This window comes from Cinclus cinclus, chromosome 5 (genome assembly GCF_963662255.1).
Source record: "Cinclus cinclus chromosome 5, bCinCin1.1, whole genome shotgun sequence".
In the NCBI taxonomy this organism is placed as follows: domain Eukaryota; kingdom Metazoa; phylum Chordata; class Aves; order Passeriformes; family Cinclidae; genus Cinclus; species Cinclus cinclus.
The window spans coordinates 32,622,610-32,647,234 of NC_085050.1; the positions used below are offsets into that span (position 1 = coordinate 32,622,610).

Here is a 24,625-nt window from a genome sequence, read left to right on the forward strand (position 1 = left end):
AAAGCTTATCATAAACAAAAAACAGAACTAAGAAGGTTGGACAGAAGTTCCACTGAGGAAAAAAGATAAGTGGAATTTGTATCAAGAGAAGAAAAGATTACTAACAGCAAACTAGTTTGCCCAAATATGAAGGGATACATGTATTCAGTATCATTTGTATGGAAGGGTAAAAATTTCTGTCTTAGAATGTGTCTGATGTAATGATTACAGATAATGTTATTTTCCAGTGGGAGTTTTTGCAAGCTGATGCACTGCAAGAGATCTGGGGACTTGGGGAAAATTCATGGATGTAGTGTGAAAAGCTACTACATCATCAAAGGAAAATCTTGCCAAATCGGAAGGGATGGAAATAGAAAATAATCTTCTTAGATATTAAAAATAGCCTTGAAAAATAATTGGAAGGTAACAGAAGAAATAGAAAGCTGTGAAATATGTAGGCAGCTGCTGAGTCCAGAAGCAGCATGCCAAGAAAGTGAAATTTTATACTTAATTTCTCACTTCTAACTAGAGAATATCTGTGATTGTGACTAGTATGAGTGGGCAAATAAGGTAATTCATGTTTTGGAAGGAATCACTAGGATTGTCAGAAGACTTACAGTCTGAGACTTTGTGTCTCATTTTACTTTCCAAAGGACAACTTAGCAAGATTATCTGTGATTTCCAGTTGTGGATGGAGATAGGAAAAAAGATCACATTCAAGATCTTCCATTTTTCTAGCACCCATCTTTGTCCTGCTGTCCTGGTTTTAGCTGGTATAAAGTTACATTTTTTCTTAGTAGCTGGTATAAAATTACATTTTTTCTTAGTAGCTGGTACAGTGCTGTGTTTTGGATTCGGTATGAAATTCCATATGAGATGGCATAAAAAGCAGAATTTGGATGCAAGGGTGGGTATGAATGGAGAAGGAGTTTCAAAAATAGAGGACTGGTCAGAGACAGATACAAACCTAAGGAAAAAAACAGAGAAAATAACAGCAAATAATACACAGCATACAGAAAGCAAATCTATCTGGAGAATATTCAGACACCAAAGAAAAGATAAGGTGATCAAAGTACTGTAAAGACAATATTTACCTATAAATAGAACCAAAAGTGTGAATAAAACAGGAAAACAATTAAAATTAGGAGATCGCCATACGTCCATAAAATGTGACATGAAAAGTTGTGTACTTTTAAAAATTGATCAGAAGACTGTTTAAAGAGTATAATTTGTATACTTATTTCTGACACCAGACAGCATAAAGTGCAAGAATTCCAGATTTAGAAAATTTTGCAGAATTTTCTCTGGAAGACTAAGAATGTGATACTCAAAAGAGTATCTCACTTGGACAGGAAGAAAACTTAAATCTAGCACCAGACTCCAGTTTTCAAGGAACAGATGCTATAGAAAGTTAGCCTAATAAACAAGCCATCAAAATCTATGAATAGACAAGAGTAAGGATTTCCTATTAGGATATGAAATGCATAGAAATACCTTAATACTGGCTTGACTGATTCTGACAGATACTCACCATGCACAAGCATCTCTGGCATTCAATGCTTATAAATCTGTAAAAAGGTAAGTATCTAAACACAGATTTCAATGTCCTGAATTTTGGCACCTGAGTTTGAAAATACTAAACTTGCAACTTCCATCTGCACCATAATTACCATGATACCATCCTATTTGGTTTTAATCAAAGGCTGGTAATAAGTTGCCTGTCTTACAATCTTTATTAATAAGTACTTCCAAAATTGCATAGTATAAAGAGTTACATGCTAAAGGTAAAATATCCTATAGTAATTCTGACATACTTATGCTCCTTAGAGAAAATGCTACAATATAAAAATCTAACAGTTTATTGCTGTCTGTTAATGGACTGGTTTACTAACAAGCTTCTGCAGCTAACCCTGTTTAGGTCTTCCAGCAAGGGGGTTCCAAAATAGGACTTTGTTCACAGTCCAAAGCCTGGCATTGCAACAAATGTTGTTTGAGCAGTGAGGAAGCCAGAACTTCATATTCTTTATTAGATTATCTGTAGAAATTCAGAACTGCAGCATATACCAGCAGCTGCATTTGTGTTTAATGTGTTCTTCAGACAGTAAGTGAGTATGGATTGAAAAGTTTAACTCAGGTAGAAATTCCTATTTGGAAAAATATTTAGAAGATGAGTCTTGCCTAAAAAATAATGTTCACTAGCCATGAAAATTATTCTCTCCATGAGCAATTACTTCTAAGACAGAGAAGATATAAAGACATACTGTAATATTTGTTTGTCTTTCTCCTCAAACTAGTAATTAGTTCTTGAAAAAATCATTCTATTAGAAAAAAAGAGAACAGCTCGTTAGCAATTTATTTTTATTTTTCCCGTAAGTTTTGTGGTTGATTTCAGGGTGGACTACCAAATTGCATGCTCCATATTCTGCCAAATAGCAAACATTACTCCCTGAGCAACAACTTATACATATGGTAATTTGGGGAGAGATCTTGCTTGCCAGAAAAGTTAGAAGAGTCTGTTGGCAAGCAGCAAGAAAGTGGGGAGGGAGGTCTGTAAACTGCGGGTTCCCCAAACTCGACTTAGTTTGCTTTTATCAAAATTGACAAAAGGTAGATGTGAATGTTACATAAGAAGTAAGCTAAAAATATAAGCAACTTGACAGATGGTTATATATTTAACATGTCTTTCAAACTTGTATCACTTTTCGTTAATAAGAGCATCTAAAGTATTTGTAATCAGTTTAGATTGTTTATTGACATCTATCCTGCAAAGTCATGATAATCCACACTCGAGACCTTGTTAGGAAATGACACACAAACAAAAATAACTCATGAAAGATTACCTGAGATACTTGGAGCTTTTTGACATACATCCTCCTTCTATGGAACAAGAGAGGGACATGCAAGGATGGGACTAGAGTTCAGACATAAATTTAAAAGAAATTTGACCTATTGGAATGCATGTCTGTCTTAACAGGGGCTTTGAGTTAGAGCCCTCTAGTTCTGTCACAGAGATCTGAACAGTTTTGAGGCAGATAAAAGGTGCAAATAAGCTTCTGGATCTCAGAGTTAATGGAGAGGAGGATTCAGACAGCTGATCCAGGGCTGCTGCTTTTGCAAAGCAGGCAACTGCCAGAAAAGTCTTATGGAACCTGCCAGGCAGCATGACTTTGCCCCACACCTGTAGTAAGTCAGGTTACCTATCCTCAGCACAGCCCCGTGTTTAGAACACAGGATCCTGGCCTAAATCATACCTGGTCCAGGTGTACCCTTCTTCCCATGTGTGCTTAAAGAAAGAGGCTGTTATGTCAGGTACAATAGTACATTGACAGAAGAACAGTCATGACTTGGCCACATGAGAGTTTTTCAATATAACTCCTTGAAAAAACCTAGGGGTAATAAAAATGTAGCCAAGTTTCCAGAAGATGTGTCACTTAGCAACATTATAGGAGTCTACTAACTAAAATTCCACCAGAAGTCTTCCTCCTCAGGCCATATATCACTGCTGTATTGTAAGTAGTAGTAGTAGTAGTTAGTTGATGTTACGGTTTATCCTCAGAATCCTAATTATGAAAAATAACAAATTTGGCATTGATAATTATAGAGCTACAATTTTAATTCATACTCAAGAGTGCAGGAACAGATATACAGTAGAGAACTTTTTGTATACTGAATTATGATATTTTTTTCTTCCATATTAATTGAGTGCTCTTTAACGCTCTTCATGATCAACCATAGTCAGGCATTTCATCTTCAGGCTCACGCTTTCCTGAGTGATGCTACTTTCATTAAATTTTTTTCTTGCACTTAAATAGTTCCTTTTCATTCATTAACAAACCGTACATGAACATTTGTTGTCCATATGAGATTATGCCAATAGAAGTCTTGCAAACTGAAATAGCTATATGTTTTCCCACTCCGAGGGCTGGAAAACTTGTCAGTTGAAGTATAACAGGTTGCTTTTGCCAAGTTTTCTGGTTACAACTGAATGTGAATATCTGTGAAATTAAGTAACATTTTAATATTTGATAGTTTGTCAGTTGTCTAAAAAAAATGGTAACTGATATAGCAATCTTAAAACGAAAACATATTAGCAGTATGCTCCTCTGTGTTGATCACTGCAGGATCTCTCTGATTTGGCATAGCTTCAAGAATAACTATGAGCATGGCAGGTTCCTTTGCTCAACCACCTTGGACTCATGTTGGTATAGTAAGGTACCCACTTGTGCAATTTGCTATGCTTATAGTCAGTAAGGGGGAGATAAAAAGACAGCTCCTGAAATAGGACTGCTGTGTACCCAGTTTCCCAAAAATGTCTTGTTTTCCAACCTGAAGCATCTTCCTGGATGAAGAGGAAGATTTTTGACCAGGCTGCAGGAAACCATTCTCTCAGCCATGTCAGTAGACCATACTCAGATCAGTGGTGCAGCTCACAGGCTGTGCGAACCCACGGCTTGTGCCCCCTTGGGGATGCTCCCAAAGGCATGAGTGTTCCTTTTGTCCATCGCCGAGTTCGCTGCCCCTGTCACTGCCTCCAGTGGGAACCGAATTGGTCACGTTCGGCTGGGTTTGGGCAGCCTTCACTTGATGCCTCGCAGCCCCGTGGAGCGAACATGTGTACCTTGCTCCCATTAGAATGCTTCTGCAAAGGCATGCCCTAGTGGCAGCCAGCCAGCCAAGGTAGGCAGCTTCTCTCACAAGGAACACAAACACACCGTACCAACATTTCATATTTATTATCACACCTCTTGTTTTCCACTGTAATGGGTTTTATATATATCTTCAGCAACCTGTGCGCCCTGGGAGATGACCTATCAGCAGCTGGAGGTATTAATAAACCATAACTCAATGTGCACATCAATTTTATATCCAGAGAACAAATAAAAAACCTCCGATTTTTCGACGTTTTAATATGTTAATGTCAAGCTTTCATAAACAGCATTTACCTCGAGAGCGTGGGCAGGGCGAAAACCCGCATGCTTGTGTCAAAGCGTAACATTAGAAGCAACATCTGTCAGAAAATTGAACAGACGTTCAAGAGACTGGCTACTAGCGCCGCGGAGGCTCGCAGCGGCCCGGGGTGCAGCGGGAGCATCCGAAGCCAGGCTCGGCAGCCCCGGCCCGCCCCCGGCCCCGGCCCCGCCCGCCCGCGCCGTGAGAGCGGGCGCCGAGCGGCGGGAGCAGCGCGGCCGCGGACGGGATGAGCGGCCCCCAGCCCGGCCACCGGCCGAACGGGTACGCGAATGCTGGGCTCCCCGAGCGGGAGCCTCCCCAAGCTCTTCCTGCCCCTCATCCCGCGGCTCCCTCTCCCACCGCCACTGTGCTCCCCTCACATGCCGGCTGACTCAACTTTCTGCGGCCGGGCCGGGCCGGGCCGCTCCCGCCCGCGGCTGAAGCCCTGGGTGGTGCGGCCGCGCCGGCCTCTGAGGGCGGGAAGCTGGAATCCTCCGGGACGGGAGGGCGGGAAGCTGGAATCCTCCGGGACGGGAGGGAGGGAAAGGAAAGGTGGAATGCTCCGGGGCAGGACGGAGGGACAGGGAGGGGAGGAAGGTGCGCGCAGCCGGGGGCTCCCCCGGGCAGCGCCGTGCCGGGAGAAACCGGTCCCGCTAGGAAGGTGTTTCCTGAAGCCCCTAAAGGCCCTGTGGTGAGGGCATGGCCTCTTTTACTTGGGTTTCTTAATCGCTGGGATAGGGAAAAAGAGTAGGCAGGGTGTCTTGTGTTCATTATTCCCGGAAATGAGGACCGGCGTGAGTAATATGCAATTAATTAGTCAGAAGTGACTGTAAAAATGGAGTACTTTCAGTGTTCTTGTACTGCTTAATTGAGTCTCGCTATTGATACGCAGTGTTTATCTTTACAGGTTTGATGGGTTATCTCCCAAGAAAATTGTGAATATAATTAATTTGCAATGCACCGAGTATTGTTTTTCTATAAGAAAGATTAAGTTTTTCTCTTTCAAAACCTTCCCTCTCTTGCTACCTCCCGGAATAGGTACTGTCTTAGTCCCTGTATGAGGGGAAGGATGAGAAGCCTCAAGTAAAGGAAATCCCACATTAAGTTAATCTAATAGTGATCATAACATACGAGATTTAAAGACAAAGCTTGTGTTGAAGGTCACTAAGAGCCCCGTATCCTGTATGGCTTTTGAGGAACAAGAGTTTAGCTGAAGATGTTTATTTGTTATTTTTAATACACACTTCATTTTTTAACCTGTAATTTCAATGCCAAGGTATTGATAGTTGGTCTTCAGTAGTATACATGATACTGGGGCATAATACTACTCAAATAGAGTTGTAACGTAATGCACATGACATCAAAGATGAGGAAGTAGAGGAAAAATTTAAAGAGGGAGGTCGATCCAGTCCTCCAATTATACTATATTGTTGTAAAGCTGACTCACAATTGTCATATAAAAAAATTTGAGGTGATAAATTCTGTTTTAGGATTCTCAAAGGGAATTTTTGTTATGGTGGATCATTTTTTAAAGTAGATGAATTACATTTGTTCCTTTTCCAGATGGTGTTACAGCTTACTTGAAGCCTAGATGGATGAAAAAGAAGTGAAAAGGGAGGCAGTGTTCTCTAGTTATAGAATCTTTTTCTCTATTTTCCCTTGAAATAACCTTTACAAAATTTTCTGTAGACTACTAATTATTCTAAAATTTAGGTTTTTCTTTCCTCCATTGTTCTTAGCAGTATTCTTCATGGCTTTCAATTTCTTTTACGTTTGTTCAGAAGTTCTTACGGGTTATCCTAAGGGTAAGCCTTGATTGCCTGTTTTACAGCCAACTATAGTATTTTCTAGAGTAGCTTTCATTCATGCAATTCTAGAACTTGCAAATGAGCATAAAGACGATTATCAGCTGCCCCAAATCCATAAACTAATTTTCATGTGTGTGCTTGACTGCTAGCCAAGGCCTTGGCTTCTGCTCAATCAGAAATTAAGTGGTTTATACCCATTTCACACTCTTGAGTTCTTGTGCACTGAGTTGAGGGAATTATCTTGCCAAACACGGTGATGTTAAGTAGAAGTAATTGAGCAAGGGCTTTGGGGGGTTTTTATGTTCTCTTTGATGTAAGCCTGCTTATTTTTTAGATGTGCTCCTTTCCCTATGAAGTTGGTACTCTGAGGGACCTCCACTTACATACAGTTCTGTATTTATTAGGAAAGTAAATACTAGCTTTTGTTATGTTTTGAATAAGTAGAGTTGCTAGGGAATAATTTAACAAAAGGAGGTCTCACAACCTCTTAGTTCAGAGTAATACTGTCTTTCTGGAGACCTTTTCCCAGAATGTTTTATTCAGTGTAGTTCTTCATTGTGTTTCGTCCCTCTCCAAAGGCATCTCTGTGAATGTCACTTAGCCAGGAATGATCATTTAAAGTCCAATTGTGTTTTATATTCTGCAAATCCCTTTTTTTCAAGATATTTTAAATAATCATATAGCTGAAACGTTTTCTTGATGTTTCAGTTAACCTGTCAAAAGTTCAGTTTGGCAGAGTGGTATGAGGGCATGTCTTTAATCTCTCCTTTCTCTGAGCACTTTTCCTTCTCGGAAGGATACAGCCCGAACCCTTTATTTACAGTGATTCAAGTCAGTTTGGGCATTCTTACAATCACATACTTGATTTGTGTGTTTGCTTTGACAATTGGCAGTTCTGGGCACTATTTGTCAAAGTGTGAGAGAGGTGTGTGGGTTCACATCAACACCGTGTGTTCCTCCCTCCTTACTTTGAGAAGGTAGCCTTAAAGATGATCCTCATTCTTTTGAGGAACACGCCAAAATTGCTTACGTGTAATGAGCCACATACACTCTATTCAAAACCAGCAATTTATCTTTGGTAAATAGCACCTTGTAGGTTTCTAAAGCACAGTTTTATCATGTGCTGGCATTGTTTTCACTTGAACAGTGTAACCTCTTTATGACAAGCTAACTGCAAGCCTCTAATACATTGTTTTAGTTATAAAAAAAAATTATTAACTAAACACTTGCCTTCTAATGTTTGTCTTCTGAAAGTGCTGGTGCTAGTGTTGCTAGGAGATGTCTTGCTGCCTGCAGTTACCTGTGATATATTTTGCTGCATGGCTGTACATCACAAGAAGGGTGTCTTGGTCTTAAGCTGTTGTCTTTGGTAAGAGGAGCCCAAGCAGAAAAGTACTGTGCCCCTTGCATTTTGATAGACTAATCATTATGTTTGAGATGTTCCATTGATTTGGTTTTCAAGTTGTAGCAATGATAGGTGAGAGAGTTTGGGGAAGTTTCTTTCAATTTGATCTTTTGTTTGAAATTTTCAAAGCTTAAATATATGTGTGGAGAGAGAGATGTCTGCCTTTCTTTTCTTTGAGCTGAAAAGCACAGAAATTCCCCTGTTGTGCCTTACACGGTTAGAGCAGGCTTTCACCCATAAGCGGGGAAGAAAAAATGATCACCCTGTTTTCCTTCCTCCTTCCCCCAAAAATACCCTTCAGGGCAGGGAAAAAAGCAACCTTTTGTGGCACTTTCATATATTCTATTTAAAGGAAAAGTTCTTGAGCCCATCTCCTGTCAGTTTGCAGAAGGCTTTCATAAGACATAATCTCAAGAGAAAATTAGCAGGAAACTCTTGGAATGGCCTCAGATCTTTGGTGGTAAATGTTGTAACAAGAGGTAAACTTATGGTGATAACTGTATGGTCAGAAATTAATGCCTGCAGAGGAAGTTACCAAATAGGAAGCTACAGAGCACTTGTCGTAGGCAGAAGTACAAAATAACTTAGATTAGAGGCTGGCAGTTATCACAGTCATCATAAAAAAGATTATGTTGTTTGGGTGAGAAGAATGGCAGTACATGATACGCCTGAACCTTAGAAATATACAAGGTGTTATCTATAAAGGATAAATTGCTCTGTCTTTGAATTGCTCAGTGCTCTGAATATCTCAGCCTTCTTATCTAAAAATGAAATATGCAACCTTGCTTGGATGCCTTTTCCTTGAAAGGAAATGTTGCATGTATAAGTTCCTGGAAAGCACTTAACACTGATGGTTTTACTATCAAAATATTAGTGAATGTGTGGTCTTTACCACATTCTGATTCTGGTTACTTTAAACTTTAAAAAGTGCACATTAAAATAATACAATTTATAGTAACTCTAGGTCTGTGATTTGCTGATAGCTGTTTTTTTCTATACAATATAGTTTCAGCAGTGAAGCATCCTGCAAAAAAAGAGAGGATTATTTGGAGTGGCCTGAATATTTTATGGCAGTAGCTTTTCTGTCAGCACAAAGAAGCAAAGATCCAAGCTCTCAGGTAAGAAGGCAACATAAAATAATAAAATAACCTAATCTGTATTGCTTATCGTATCAGATGTACTCATAACAGTTTCAGGGATTTCTTAATAAAAGTTATTTCACTGTATAGGTATTCAGTTTTTAACGTAGTCAGCACCTTCTGTTACAAAAATTCTCTTACTGGGCTTGACCTCATATGTATAATTCTGTGTACCTTTGTAGCTTGGAGTTTTACAAATCTTCTTTTCATCTGGAAGTTAAAATAACACATGCGTTTTGTCTCCTTTTTCCTGTAAATATGGTCACTTTTAGAGGAGGATAAAACTGCTGGAAGTTTTAGGTTGTAAAGTGTTGTGTCTTAAAAAGTTACAAGTTTCTTTTCCTCACCTGTAAGAGTGTTTGTTATTGGGTTGACTGGAGCTTTCTTCTAGTTTGTTCCTCCCTCAGGATCCTCTGTTCCCTATGCTTCACTGTCTGTTCCCATTTTTCACATGTTTCATGTGCCTCTGTTCAGTAGTGTTCAATATTGATTTCAGGCGATTGATACAGCTCCTGAAACATGCTATTCTGCAGAACCCAATCATCCTGTTAGACTTCCTTTGTGTGAGAAAAATCGGGAAGGAAATTCCAGAAAAACAGTCTGTTCACTTCCTTCTGTACATCAGGGCACTTAGCTCTCTGAAGGTTATTCACTTGGAGCTAAAGTTTTGTTACCCAAGGGCTGATTGATAAACACCGTGTGTGAATTGAAATTAGTACTATTGCAATTTCAACAAATAATATGGGCAGAAAACATAAAAAATGGGACACATCATCATTCTTTAATAAGAGTCCCTTTGTAGACTTGAGTTGAAGCAATGAAGGGCAGGAGTTAAAAGATTTGGAATTTTAGAGCATGTTTGCAACAAGCCACAAAGGCTTGTGAGGCCTGCATAAGCCAACACTCGCACTCCTGTTACATCTTCCAGAACTTTTCTTTTGTTCATGTTGCTCATACTGCTGCTGGGAAAGCTAGTTTTGGGAGCTGAACTTACAGGTTTACTAGGGTTCATTCAGCGCTGTTTCTGCTCCCTTGTCCTGGTTTAGGGCAGATTTGGGAGGAAACCTCTGAATGGAGGTCACTCTAGGAAACAGATTCAAGCAGTCCCTTCCCTAACTGGTTCAGGAAAATATTTCCTCGGAGAGAAGTGGAAAAAAAGCTGTTTATTTAACAGGCAAAGCACTTTTCAGCACAAAAATGAACAATACTAAACAGCAAAACTTCTTGCTGCTCAGAAGAGATGACAAATCCAGCAGAATCCCTTCTGTGGGTTGCAGCCTGGCTCACTCAGGCTGTTCTCAGTCCCTCCAGAGCTGAGAAATGCCATGGCCCAGCCCAGACCTGCTGGGACACAGGTGTGAGCTCCTGGTGCTCCTCCGGGTTTTCAGTCCAGAGCAGGTTCAAACAATTCCAAGACAAAGGAGAAAAACCACAGTCCAGGGAGCTTCTCTGCCTCAGCTAGCCAGAAAACCAACCAAAAGCAAAGGAGAGCTCTCTCCTGCTTTCCACTGCAGACAGCACAGTCTGTGTGGAGGATGTGAGGGAGCAAGTGTAGTCTCTGATGACAAACTCTGCACCTCTTCTCTCCCCCTTCACTGCTGGAACCACTCTTAAAGCTTCAGAACTCAATATCCAGCACAGACAACTGGGGATATGAGCATCATAAAGTCATCCCAGGACATCCCTGAACTAGGCTCATTTCATAAGCAGACAAGGAACAGTGCTGGCAGGCTGGGATGGAAGCAGCATGACCAAAGGGGTAGCAGAGTTACATCTAGGTACAGTTGTAACCCTGCTCATTAGATGGTGTAACTTATATATTAAGTGAAACTTGTATGTGTTAAATGAAAATTGTAGGACTGACTAATCATGTCTCATCTTTATTGTTGACACATGGTTTTGTATGCTGTTGATACTATATAAGTGTGATTTTATTTAGGTTGGTGCCTGCATTGTAAATTCAGAAAACAAGATCGTTGGAATTGGCTACAATGGGATGCCTAATGGTTGCAGTGATGATGTACTGCCCTGGACAAGAACAGGAGCAAATAGGCTAGACACAAAATATCCTTACGGTAAGGCTTCTTGCATTTGACAGGTTATACTTGTGATGTCTGTATCTGTGGAAGTTCAGCTGGTAAAGTATTGATCAGTTTTTCTTCCACTCACTTGATATTGTTAATGTGTCCATATGTGGTACTCCAGGATAAAAATTACAGTCTTTTTGAAGTACTGACTTTCTGGTGAAGTAGGTTCTTAAATATTTGCCATTTTGGATTGGGTAGTGAAAGCCTGTAAATATGAAGCAGCTCATTAGCACACAGTTGCAGTGTATGCAGATGATTGCTACTTCTGTGTGTTTGTCTCCACAGAAATTACAGAGTGTGTATGTGCAAAACAAGTAATTGGGTCTAAAACACAGTTATTAAAATTATAATTGGTTGTGGGAAATTTCCATTTCAGGTGTTGATGGCATAGGTTATATATACTATGAAGAAGCTGAATCTTTGTCTTGAAGTCTGTGTGCCGTGGATCTACCCTTTATGGGTGAGGTGACACTCACTATTAATTTCAGCTTCTGCTTTGATTCCCATTTACCAAATGGACAAAAGGAATGAAAAGCAAGGATGGTTTCATGGGAAATGTGTTTGAGTGCTGCTTTGGATCTTGCCGTTGTCTTTGTAGTAGGCATAGATTGACCTTCTGTAAGTGTTATTTAAAGGGCCCTCTGTGAAATTTGGTGGGCCTATCAGCAGGGTGACTCTTCTGAATCAGGTGTGGTTTGCAGGAACCAAGGAGGCTGGGCTGCCTCAGGCTTCATGCCACGAGTGCTGTCTGCCACGTGTGGAAATGGGGTTGGGAGCTGCCTTTTGGCCTGCAATGGCTCATGTGGGGAAGAAACCTTGGTTAGGACTGGTAAGAGGCCATACAGTCCCCATGCTTCCTTAAGTCCCCCCTCATCTTTCTGTACCCACTCCAGCTCCTGCTGAACATCTGTGTGTGACACCAAAGCAGCAGAAGCCACAGGCACAGAAAAAACAGGAGTTTCTTCATCCTGTGCTGCATCTCAACCTGTCCTGAGCTCAGGAATGGCAGGGCAGAGAAGCACAAAAGAGAGAACCAGAGTCTTGGAAAATTTTCCTTCTCCCTGCATGAGTGAGGGAAAGTCAGCACGAGAGTTCAGCTTTTGCAGAGAAATAGTGACTCTTTTCCAGTGACCAATACTTATCTCTGCCTACTAATTCTGTTTCTTACTTGTAACTTAACAATTGGTGTGATAGAGAAATTAAACTTGCATGAGTTTTGGCATAGCCTGAGTTCGCTCAGAGCTTTTTCTAAAAAACATTTTCTAGTTTTCTGTAGCATTGAGTGAAAGATGATATGCAGTAGCAACCACATAATTCATCAGTTTGATATTTTTGACTTCTTAAAACCCTAGTACTTTGTCATTGTTCACTTCACCAATTTATTATAAAACCTCTAATGTTAACTCTCAAAGCTGGAGACCATTCCATATTATTTTTTGTAATGTGTATTCCCAATATAGGTCCAAATTTGAAGTCTGCTCCTGCCAAATCTGAAGTCTGCTTTGAACCACTGGTTTTACATATAGTGCTGTGACCATAATGGTACAACTTAGTATGACTGCTCTTTATTTATAGGGTGAGGAAACAAGTGTTAACCCATTGATTAAGTATAAAGCACTGAAAAAGAATATTGATTTTGGTTGAATGTTTATGCTGCTGTAAGGTCTCAGTTCTGAGCTAAAATCAGTGTGGGTGGTCTCTGTCATCCGAGCATGTTCCAGGCATTCAAATCTAAGCTGACCAGTTTGAACTAGAAGTACTGTGAGGAGTCTTTGTACAAGAGGATGCGAGAATTTTTTTTTCTTTTTGTTAACTCTGACTGCAGAAGATGTGGAGCATGTGGCATAGAAAATGAGCTAACTAGTAACAGCTTGGAGTGCAGAATTGATTTCCAGGAGTTGGTCTAACTACTGTCCTTCCCCCCCATTACCTTAGTCTTCACCTCATTAAAAAAATCACAACTTTGTAACACAAAGTGTCTACTGTGATGAATAAACAACCTATTTTGTAATTCACAGATCATTTAAACTCTAGCAATTTCTTATTAATCTTGATAGCACAGTTGACAGACCAGACAAGTGTGTGTGTGTATATATATATGTGTATATATATATACACATATAAATCTTCTGCTTAAAAAAATTCTGGTAGATGCAGAGACACACAGAATTGCTGCTAAAATCTCATTAAACTGTCATTTTTCCTTTCTCCTTTTGCTAATCATCACAAGCTTTTGTGTAAATTGAACTTTTTATCCTTGCATTTTCCTGACTGGCTTGTTCAGAGACAGTACAATCTTACTGTGTGCTCCATTAGGTAATCATGGGAATGATGACACTTTCATCACTGCAATGTAGCTTATTAGATGAAGCTGATGGTAATTGTGCATGTACCACCACACTAAGGTGGAAGAGGTCTTCTGGAGCTACTTCATGCATCTCCAGTGCTACAGACAAGGTTTGGGGTTGGATCTGAGTGCTGACCACCTGGTCTTGGGTACTCTTGTGGGTTAGCCATAAATGCTTAGCTCACTTCCCGTGTTTTGCACTGCTCTGACTAGCTTTCTCCAGAGCAATGCTTCAGTATTGCTCTTCCAACGGTGCTCCTGAGGGCCGGGTGGAAAAAAGACTGCAAGAAAAGTCAATCAGGTATAGGCTTATAATGCAAATCCTGCTGAGATAGTATGCTTAGCCCTCCTCCTTCCCTCTGGCAGATATGCAACACGTACTCTGTTTCATGCTCTGAAAATCCCTCTCTGGTGGGCTACATGAAAGTCTTCTCTCTTCTTTATGCACTTTGAACTGAGACATACAAAATTACTGTGTGTTGTTGTGGGACTTGGTAGAGCTTGAGGAAACCCAGGGCCGAGGGCAGTGTGTTGCTGATGGAGCCCTAAGATGAGCACGAGCCAGGCTGTGCCAGTTGGCCTCAGGGCCAGGGGTCAGTCCCTGGCCCTGTCTGTGTTTAGCAGCACTGACATAGTAGGGGATTGGACACAGAGGCAATCTTTGCATAATGGTGTTCAGTGATCCTATAACAAATTTATTGAGCTACAGAAGAAAACTGATGGATGCATTGACCCTACAGCTCTCATCAGATTCACTGTTTCATGGCTAAATCTTCCAATTTCCACCCTAAATTAATCTGTGGTTCGTTTGTAGGTTCTTGTGTGTGCCAGCAATGTTGTTTTAGCTTTTCTTATTCACTGTGGTTAACCCTCCCCCCTTCCCTGTGCACTTATTAACAGTTACCTTTTTAACTTCTGTTGTGAGGTTAAACAAGTCCTATCACACTCGAATTTTGCTGTATCTTGAAACCTGTTGGTTTGAAATTCACCACTGTTGTGGTTATATATGTCTGCTGCAGTGTACTGTTTGTATCTATCTCACACCCTCAAGAGTGGATTCTGGTTAGCTCACTGTTAGGGGCAGTGTTGTGCTTGATTAAGAAATCCAGGTGTAACCTGAGCTGCTATGGGGAGAAGGCATCAAAATGTGTTAGTGTTCACCTTTCCTTAGAGGATACAAACATTTGCAAGGGATTTGGATATTACAGGAATAGTGATGTGGATCACCTGTACTGATACTGTGCATTCCTTATGAGACTGTTGTAGTGGATAAAGGCTCTTGCTTCTAGTTGTGGTGTATATTTGAACAGTATAACCTTGTTATATCAGAAAGCACAGTGTGTTTTGCAGAGTGCCATTTTTTGCAGCACAAAATCAGGATTTCGTCTTTATGTTGGAACTGGCTCCAGGCTGCCAGTTAGTGACAGCAGCAGGGATGTATCTGTGCACATGATAGAAATGGAAGGCCAATTCCACTAAGATGTTATTATTAAACATTTACTAAGATGTTTTTAAAAGCTCTTACTGAAGCATTGTGTTCAGTACTGTGTGCAAAGGCTTCTTAATAATTAGGCAAAATTCTGTCTTTCAGAGTCAAAAGTGTGCCCTCTGTTTCTGTTAGATGAATCCGAGGCTTTGTTGATGCTCAGTTTCCTCTCACCAGTCATTTAAAATACTACATTTTTCTCCTATTAATGCAGACCTTCCCACTAAATCTAGTTGCTGTGCTCCTGTTATGCCCAATGTCTCAATTCTAATCTAAGAACATCCATTTGACAACCAGTCTCTAATTAAGGGTTTTTAAATTAAAATAACTGGCAAATTTTAAAACCTCTGAGCAATATAGTAAATATTGAGAAAGTATGCTTACAAATATTTATACAGGTTCAAATATGATAAAATATGTGCTGTGGCAAAAAGTATGCTCTAACTGAACAGTACCTGCTGTGTAAAATGAAACAGTTATCAACATTTCCTTGTGTTAGGATTATGAGGTTTTTGTCAATTTTTCAGAGAAATGAGCACTCAACATTATTCAGGCCAATGTTAGTTTTATAGAAGCTGTTATTTTGACAGCACAAAATTTGATAAGGCACTCTGAAGAAGTGTGATGCTCTCTCTCCAACTGGCAGTGCAAAGGTGAGGCTTCAGCTGGGAAGAGGATCTATATGAGATGGTCTCCACTTATAGCCACTCACTCTTGTCCTGCATGGATTTTTGCCCAATTCTGATGTCATACATCAAATCTGTAGAAAATTTGAAGATTTAGAAACAACAATCCTTCTTTTACTTGCCTGCTAGGAAGCACCTCTGTGTTCTGCTAGGAGTAGAACCAGCTTGAAGCGGGATGGGAAAAACTGTGAAATAGGGTGGGTTAGCTAATGCTGCTTAGGTTTTGAGAGGGGCTTCTCTGGTGTGACCCAGCAAGTTTTGTGATGTTCATAAATAGGCTGAGTGGTTCCCATCTTCACTTCCTGGTTCTCGTTGTTCATGGTAGAAAGCAATGAGGCTGGGGTTCTGTTTTTCTTACTGCAGTCTGAAGAGGCTAGGACTCCCAGCAGATCTGCTGCTGTTATCCTTGCCTCTGTGCCCTGACCACAGCAGCTGCTCTTTTCCAGCTCGTACAGAGAGAGAGAGAGACAGAGAGAGAGAGAGAACAGCAGGAAAGGTGAGGGCAGTGCCAACCCAGCATCACTGTCCTGCCTGCCCTTAATGAAGTGACCAGCAACCATCCCTAGGCTTTCAAAAAGGTTGAAAAAAGTAGATGTCATTCTACAAATTCCAGATCATCAACCACTGCCCCCAGTGGTTGTCACTCCAGACTCCATTCCTTACGTTAATGTTTTGATACCCTCTGGAATTCTTGCTGTGTTCAGTGTCAGAGTTCTAGCTAGTAAAGAATAACAAAATTCTTAGTCTGGCTCAATTAGTAATTAATAGCACTAAAAAAAGTCATTCTCCCTAGCCCCTCTTCTGATTGCTTCTTTAAAGAGTCTTTAAAGTTATGGTGGTCCCTGGCATGCTCTTCATCAAGTATGTAAGCCTTTAAACAGTATTAAACACTTTGACTAGTCTTGTGGTTCTTATAAAATTGCTAGTCAGAACATGTTTAGAATGTGGGAAGAGTACTTCTGACTCTGCAACCCAGTGGGAACGTGCTCATGTGAAGTGTTCAAACCTGAAAAGTTACCATTTATAGGGTAAGCAGGGGTCTCTTATTTACAGGTGAGCTTAAGGATGAGTACTACCTCAGCTACACAACACAAACCAACATGCAATGAGAAGAGATAGAAACCCTAGCAATTAACACTACCAATAATGAAGCAGTCATTCATTGGCTTTTTTTCCTTTTTTTTCCCCCTCTCATGAACGTAGTAGCAGGTGGTGGGAATGTCAGAGCACATACTTAACTTCTTGTTGCATGGTTATTTCTTCTGCTAATGAAGCCTTTTGAGAATACTTTTCATGCTACTTTTCCAGAATGGAAACCAATGTTGTGGACTTGATATTATGTTGGCTATCAGTGAATATTTAAAAAAAACAACCTAAGCTCTGGAGCCCCTCATAGGGTATTGTAAAAATTTAGTTTTAATAGTCTGCTTAAAGATACAGTTTTCAGAGTTCTGAATACTGTGCAGCTGTGAAAGGTTATTTTAAGTTAGCTTCTTACTATCTCAGAGAGGACAATTTGTAACTATTAGCAGGAGCTCTTAATAGTTGAGCTTCATAACACCCCAAATGTAAACTAGTTTGTCATTAACAAGAGGGATTTTGGACTTCTGGTTTGTTTTCTGTCTCTCAAAAAGTTGGGCAAGTCTATTAGAAAAATCTGGGGGTAATAGACCTATCTTACCTGGTCAATGCCTATTTGGCAGAGAGAGGTGAATATGAAAAAGAGGGAATTAAGAGTGATGGGACAAAGCTTAAAAATACTTGTCTGATGCCAGCACCTTCTTAAGAACCATCTGGCATAATATCCCTTTATAGGGATATGTGTAGGGAGATGTATGAAAGAAAGACATGTAATGATAGTTCCCCAGAATATACTTTCAAATCACAGCAACTGAGACAAAATGGTTTGGTATTTAATAGCCCAATAGACTATAAAAAGGAACACTGGTTAGAAAATTATGACTTCTGGAATCAGTGCAAGGTTCTGGTCCTTACTAGTTTCTGCAGTAAGTTCAGTAAGAAATACTTGGTTAGAGGCATGAAAAATGTCCCTCATTTTCTATTTGAAATGAAAATTTGCTGGGTTTGTTGTAGACTTAAGTATTTTTGTCTTGGAATGATTAGTCTGCTTCTTATTGTCTCTGTGTCTTCCATCCACCTGGGATAGTTGTAATTTTTCTTAACCTCAGGTTGTGTGAAGATGGTCAGTAGGCAAAATTTATGGTTTTCCCTTGCTCCAGATAATTATCTTCTTTAAGTTATTCTTGGCCTGATCTTGTTTTCGCTTGGAAAGAGGTTTGTTGCTGAAAGTTTGTAGAAGTCTTATTAGTGCAGGATGGAAACTTGCTGCAGTACTAATAATGAAACTTGTCTGGTTTTACGGCTGAAGATTTCTGATTTCTAGTGAAGGAAAAATATTTACTGAAGGAATTAGTTTTGTTTAATTTTTAGTTTTGGGAGCCTTTGAAAAGATCCTTCTTTCTGGAGGCCTTCCATATGTTAAACTGCTGCCTAGAAAATAAATATATTGTTCAAAGAAGCTTAAAAGTGATGTTTCTGTCCTGTTGACATAACCCCTACTTCCAGCTTTGGAAATTATGTCACTCTTTTACTCAATCCTCCATTGCCCCAGAAAAATAATTCTCTGATTATTCATTGTAAAGGCTTTATAAGATTGGTGCAACTTATATATATATATATATATATATATATATATATATATATATATATATATATTTAAGTAGAGAATATACTTGGAGTTCATATTTTCTGGATTTTCTAAATGTGTAGGTTCATATAACTGCATCTCTCATACACTTAATGGCATATATTTAAAATATAGTGTGACCCAATAACAGTAGCAATAGAAACAGTAAAAATAGTGAAAGAATCCTTAATGTGATGGTTCTTGGCTCTTGGTTGGTTTTTTTCTTTTTCAGTTTCCTATTTTTGTGTTGGTTTCTGGCTTTACTGGTTATGAGAAGGTATGTGGACTGTATAACATGGGAGTGGTAGAAGCCAATACTGAGCTTTCTTTCGCAAGTGTTTGGTCTTCTGTGACTTGTCTGCATGGGAAAGTTTGTGTGCTGTAAGTTAGGCTGTAAATTTGTAGTGTGTTAGCTGTTGTATAGAAAATTCCATGTAGACATTTAGTGCATATGGAAAACATTTCCATTCAGCAATGATTCCTGCCTGTTGAAGGTACTGCACTCATTTGTGTGGTGAGATCATTCACGCACAGGTCAGCATATAGCACCAAGTTTACCATGAAGTTGTGCTGTGAAACTTGGTCTGTTTTAATTTTCACATGGGCACAAGGGAGAATAAAGCTACTTTAAAAAAAAACCTGTTCTTCAAAACAAGCAGTGGAAAACCTCTTAATGTCTGCACATGCAGGTCTCTAAATGATCTCAAACCCCCACCACACTTCAGCATCTGTTTAAGAAGTCAGGGCAGCAGGCAGTTTCTTAGCAGGTAGGTATATAAATTATGCAACTTGCTGTTATTCCTAGGAGTAAACAGGAAGTTCTCGCAGAGATCCTAATGTTTTTTTTCAGAGCTTGATTGTGGATGACACAGAAACTGCACTCTCCTCAGCTGTGTTGGTAACACATTAGATAATCTGCTCATGTGTATCTTATAAACACTGAAACCCTAAGGTGCTGTCTGTCCAGAAAGAGTTATTGTGTTATGGTGGAATAAGGCAGGATGGTCCATTGCTACCTGGCCTATCTCAAATCCATGGAAAAATGTAGGACTTTGTTTTCCTGCTTATGAAATCTGGCACCTTTTAATGAGCAGTAAAGTCACTCTAATATTAAAGCTGGTTGTTTTTATGGCCAAGTGTGTCTTGTGTATTCTGGGGGTGGGAGAAACCTGCAGCAGTGCTGAGCCATTCTGAGGCCTGGAGGACAGAGCTGCTGGGTTTTACTTGGCGATTCTGCTGCCTTTAAGAGCGCACAGCGCACTCCTACAGCCCTGAGACTGTTCCTATCTGTGCATGTAAACACATAAATGAGCTGTTTTATACTGGCAGTTAGATGCTCCAGAGAGTTGTGAAGCTGTGAGATATTGCTTCACTAAGGATGGTTGCAATGGCTTGGCCCACAGCCTAAGGCTTTGTTGCCTGCAATAGGTGTTAGCAAATGGCAGTGCTAATGCACTTAATGATATCATTACTAATCGGCAGCCTGGTCAGAGCAATTGACCTTCATTGATCTTGGTATTTCTGCTTTTATTTCTTTCTCTGCCCTTTATGATAATCTGTGCAAGCTATTTGCCTTTGAAAATATGTAAGCAGCTATATTGTGACACTTTGATTTTAGTTTGACCGATTTATTTTCATGATCAGTATTATGAATTGTTTCTTCTCTTGTTTAATCAGTGTGCCATGCCGAATTGAATGCCATCATGAACAAAAACTCAGCTGATGTGAAAGGCTGCAGCATGTATGTTGCCTTATTTCCGTGTAATGAATGTGCAAAGCTCATCATCCAGGCAGGTAAGCAGTAGTGCCAGCTTGCTTTTTCAGGGTTGCAGTGCTGCCTGCTCATTGGTATCTTCTAATAGATGTATTTGATGTTAAATTTCTGATGTTAGATCTAAATTAATTGCACTGTCAACCTCATAAGATGCTACTTGTGGGGATTTTTTGCATCTGAATGGTGCCAAATTTTTCCAGTGCTAATTGCATCTACTGTGATTCTAAACGTGCTTCTAATTTAGGTTTGTAACTTCTTAGACCAGGAGCTGCCAAAGAACAACACAGGCTTTGCATATAATTACTGTCAATTTTACTGTGCTCTGGCACATTGAATAGAGTAGGGCAGAAAGAAATAAACTTCTGCATGACAAAAGGTCTGTTGGGAGTATATACATGAAATTTTAATTTGAATGTGATGCATGGTAGATATCTGAAAATTTTAAAATATCTTTGCTCATAAATGTCATAAGATTTCTATGATCCTACTTTAATTATGTCTTTCATTACAATTATAAATCTGTGCCACTGCAGCAAGGGTGCTGGCCTAAATGTGTCTCCTTTTTTGAGATTAGACAGTATCTGCAGAAGGCTTCAGTTCTGTAAAAACCTCTGCTTCAAGTAGCATGTATTTTGCTCACTGAGTGAACGTGCAGTCCCAGCATGGATTGGTGTTCTGGGGAGTGTCTCTCACTAGTAATGGCCACAGGAATATAAGAAGAAAGCAGCAAACAGAATGCTTCTTTATTTTGGTTCAGTACGGTTTGAAATCAAGAGGGATGAAGAGAGAAAGATGATGGTATTCTGTATTTGTCCGTCATACAATTCTCTTACTTATAGAACCAAAATCAAATGGTCTTCAAGGTAGATTGGCTGCTTATTCTCAGTGTAGTCACTCATCCTTTTCCTTATGCACTTAGGTCAGCACTAAATTGCAATTTATTGATATTCATGCTGACTGGCAAACTCGGAAGATGTTGATCAGCTGTGAAATGCTTGTGACTTCTCTTTTGAAGCCTTTGTATTTCTCCCCTGCCTAAGTGATTTAGGCAAAGATCGTTCAGCAATTCTACACAGCATACATTTGTGAGTAGAGGTGTACCAAGAAGTTGTAGAGCATGTGGATGAATGCTGCCTCTTCTGATTTTGTGCACCAAACATTACTATTTTTTTCAGTGTAATTCTAACCTTTTTTTCTATGTGACTTCTTTAGGCATAAAGGAAGTTATTTTCATGTCCGACAAGTATCATGACACTACAGAAATGACAGCTGCACGGCGGATGTTTGATTTGGCAGGTATTATATATAGGTGAGAGTACTAACTTTATTTTTACTCTGGAATGGAAGAAAAGGGGTTTGTGAAAGAGACCAACTTTAGGACAAATGTTTTCTTTCTTTCAGTCATGTAGCATTTTTTTCCTCTGTTGTGTTTGTATATGGCTTACTCTGTAGGACTGGGTTGACGGACTGTTACACCATTCTTTTGTCTTGTGTATGGTTAAAGTTCAATTTTCAAACGTTTGTATGAGAAAATGATCCATTACTCATTTTTTTGTTCCGGGAATGCAAGTGAAATTGCCAAGGGGGTGGTTATTCATTATATTGTCCTTGGGAGAATCTTCCTTGACCTTCCTTTGAGCAGGAGGTAGGGCTAGATGATCTCCTGAAGTCCCTTGCAGCCTGAATTATCCTGTGAACTATCCATATGAGTTGGACTGAAACAACCGATTTTTCTGTTTGTTTGTTTGTTCTTGCTGTGGGTTACTCCATCCTTATTGAAACTTCAGTTCTGTTTGTTGCATTAAATTTGGGAAGGTGTCAAACAAGCCGCCCATAATTAATTCTTGGTACTTATAGCTGTTAATCTTCTTTGGTCAGCTTTTAGGTGAGAAAAGGGTCAAACTTGGAATATTTGCCTTGTAGTAATGATAATCTGAAATATGTTTCAAGAGTGGGGTTTTTAAAGACCTGACAGAGATACCTAAAGACAATCTGTTCAACAGTGAGTTTGATAGGAATAACATGCTGTGGGTGAGACTAATTATGTAGTCAGGGAGGCTTTGCAACTCTAAAAAGTTTTATAGTATTAATACAAAGACTTTGAAAAATTTGCAAACATAACAATTCTGGCAGATAAAATTTTAGGATGAAAGGTACCTACTGGGGTAAGAAACATCCTTGGAAAAGCACAGCAGTACTTGGAAATTCAGTTTTAGTCCTTCAGTGTATTTCCTGTCTACTAAGACTGTTTGACTAAGAAGCATAAATCATTCTCTTGCAAGTCAAATCTTGTAACTTCTCCAGGGTGAGAAATGTTTCTTGCATTTCAGATTACTACTCGGAACAAAGCATTCAGAGTTTCTGTGGTCAGCAGCATGTGCTTTGCTGCATTGACTGTTAGTTATCCTTGTATCGATTGCTGAGGGTGTAGGTGGTACTTAATGAATCTCTTGAACTGAACTGCAGAGCTTAATTAGGCACTAAATCCACACTATTTGCATAATCTTTTGTTTACTGGTAGAGTAGAAAATATATGCTCAGTCCCTGTATACCTTCCTTGCTAATTGCTGTAGCAGATGCTGTAATGATAATAAAAGGAAACATTTTTTGGCAGTATTAATTTTAGAGTTCTAGAGTTACAATTTTTAAATTATTCCCTCTTAACTAGTTTGGGTTTTACTGAGCGTGGCATAATGTGATCTATTCCCCTTCCACAAAAAATATTTTATTATGCTGACACAAAGCTTGAAAGTGTTTTTCTAAAACTTGGCAGGAAGATATTGTTCAAATATCAATATTATAAAAATGTATTCCAAATATCTTTTTTATACGCATACATATACAGAAGATTTAAATATATTTCCGGATACCTATATCTGTATCTAGATTTTTAATATATATCTTAAAAGTATTTGAAATATATATATGAACAAAAATCACAGACCTGGTAACATGATGCCACCACCTGCAGCTGAGCTGGTAAAAGTCCTTTGACTCCTGGGTAATTTATAAATTCCAATAGTTGAAGAATATACAGGGTAACCCACCCCATGTGTCTTTTTGTCTTAGTTTTCTTGTCCAGGTTTCTCTCAGTGTGGTGCACTATAATTGGCTCCCACAGAGAAGAAAACTATGAGAATCCAAGGATGTGGTTTTTTCTGCAAAAATTTAGCTGGAACTAAAGCAAGCAAAATGTTTTAACTACTCACTAACTAATATCTGTATTTTCCTTTTTTTTTTTTTTAAGGGAATTCAAGCCAAAGTGTAACAAGATCATCATCGACTTTGATTCAATTAACAGCAGACCAAGTCAAAAGCTTCAGTGAATTATGTCTCATTAAATCTTTAGAAGAGTGTGATTATCCTTTTCTAAAAAGCTGCTAATGCCTTTCATCTTGAAGTTACTTGCAACTTTTTAATGGTTTCTGTAGCTAAAGTAGAATTATAAGAAATCCAAGGCATAAAAATGTCCCTCTCACTTCATCTTGTCTTGTGGAATCTAAATCTACTTAAATTTTTTTTATGCCTTTATCAAAACTGCTTAAAAAGTGGAGACAAGTAGGTGAAACAATATAAGTAAAGAAAACTGTTCTGCTTCTTCCTGTATTCATCACCACATGCTCCGATGGGCTGTCAGCATAGATTTAGGCTCAGATTAACAGTAGTACTTGTAGCCAGTGGTGGAATATGCTAATAGATGTTGATCTCTTTGATGGATGTGTGGATCTGAACAGTTGATCCTAATAAAGAACAAAAAATGTTATCCATGCAAATGCTAATCTTCTATCTAGCATAACACTAATATTTAAAAGGTTTTACAGCTTTAGGAATGTGTGGCATTCTGCTTGTTACCCAACAAATGAAATGCTGATTTTTCTTTTAATTGCTCTATGACATTGCCATACTTGGGGGAGCTTTGAGAGAGGAAGCTGTTCTGAGAATTGTCCATGCCTGAGTGAGCTTTACAGGTGCTTTCAAATCCTTGTTTTCCCCAAGACTCCAGAATTGAAGAGGCTTTAGGGAGTAAATAATTTGGCACTTTATGTCTGGGACTTTTACACTGAGTGTGTTTTCATGTGTAAAAGAAAATAATTCTATTGGTCTAAGCTGTTTGTAGATAATCCAACATAGCTCAGTCTTAAACTCCACCTGTAAGGTAACCAAATCATTTTTTGGTCCTTTGAGAGAAATTGGAGATATTCAACCTATATCCATATCTGTGCCAAAAGATGTACTTAGCGTAAGCTTGTTTCCCAG

General features: G+C 39.3%; 1 protein-coding gene across 1 annotated transcript; it reads left to right on the top strand.

The window, feature by feature from the left end:
- The first annotated feature begins 5,149 nt into the window (after window positions 1–5,149).
- DCTD (dCMP deaminase) lies at window positions 5,150–23,995 on the top strand. Its single transcript, XM_062493594.1, has 6 exons — window positions 5,150–5,211; window positions 9,149–9,260; window positions 11,221–11,356; window positions 20,272–20,388; window positions 21,581–21,677; window positions 23,616–23,995. The coding sequence occupies exons 1-6, from the start codon at window positions 5,177–5,179 to the stop codon at window positions 23,692–23,694; spliced, it is 576 nt and encodes a 191-aa protein (XP_062349578.1). The 5' UTR covers window positions 5,150–5,176; the 3' UTR covers window positions 23,695–23,995.
- The last annotated feature ends 630 nt before the right edge of the window (window positions 23,996–24,625 follow it).

What these genes read in the sequence shown, in the direction of transcription:
- DCTD (XM_062493594.1), top strand. Translation starts at nt 5,177, where the DNA reads ATGAGCGGCCCCCAGCCCGGCCACCGGCCGAACGG. An exon ending in CCCGGCCACCGGCCGAACGG is followed by an intron (nt 5,212 to 9,148) that starts GTACGCGAATGC and finishes TATACAATATAG; the next exon opens with TTTCAGCAGTGAAGCATCCT. An exon ending in GCAAAGATCCAAGCTCTCAG is followed by an intron (nt 9,261 to 11,220) that starts GTAAGAAGGCAA and finishes GATTTTATTTAG; the next exon opens with GTTGGTGCCTGCATTGTAAA.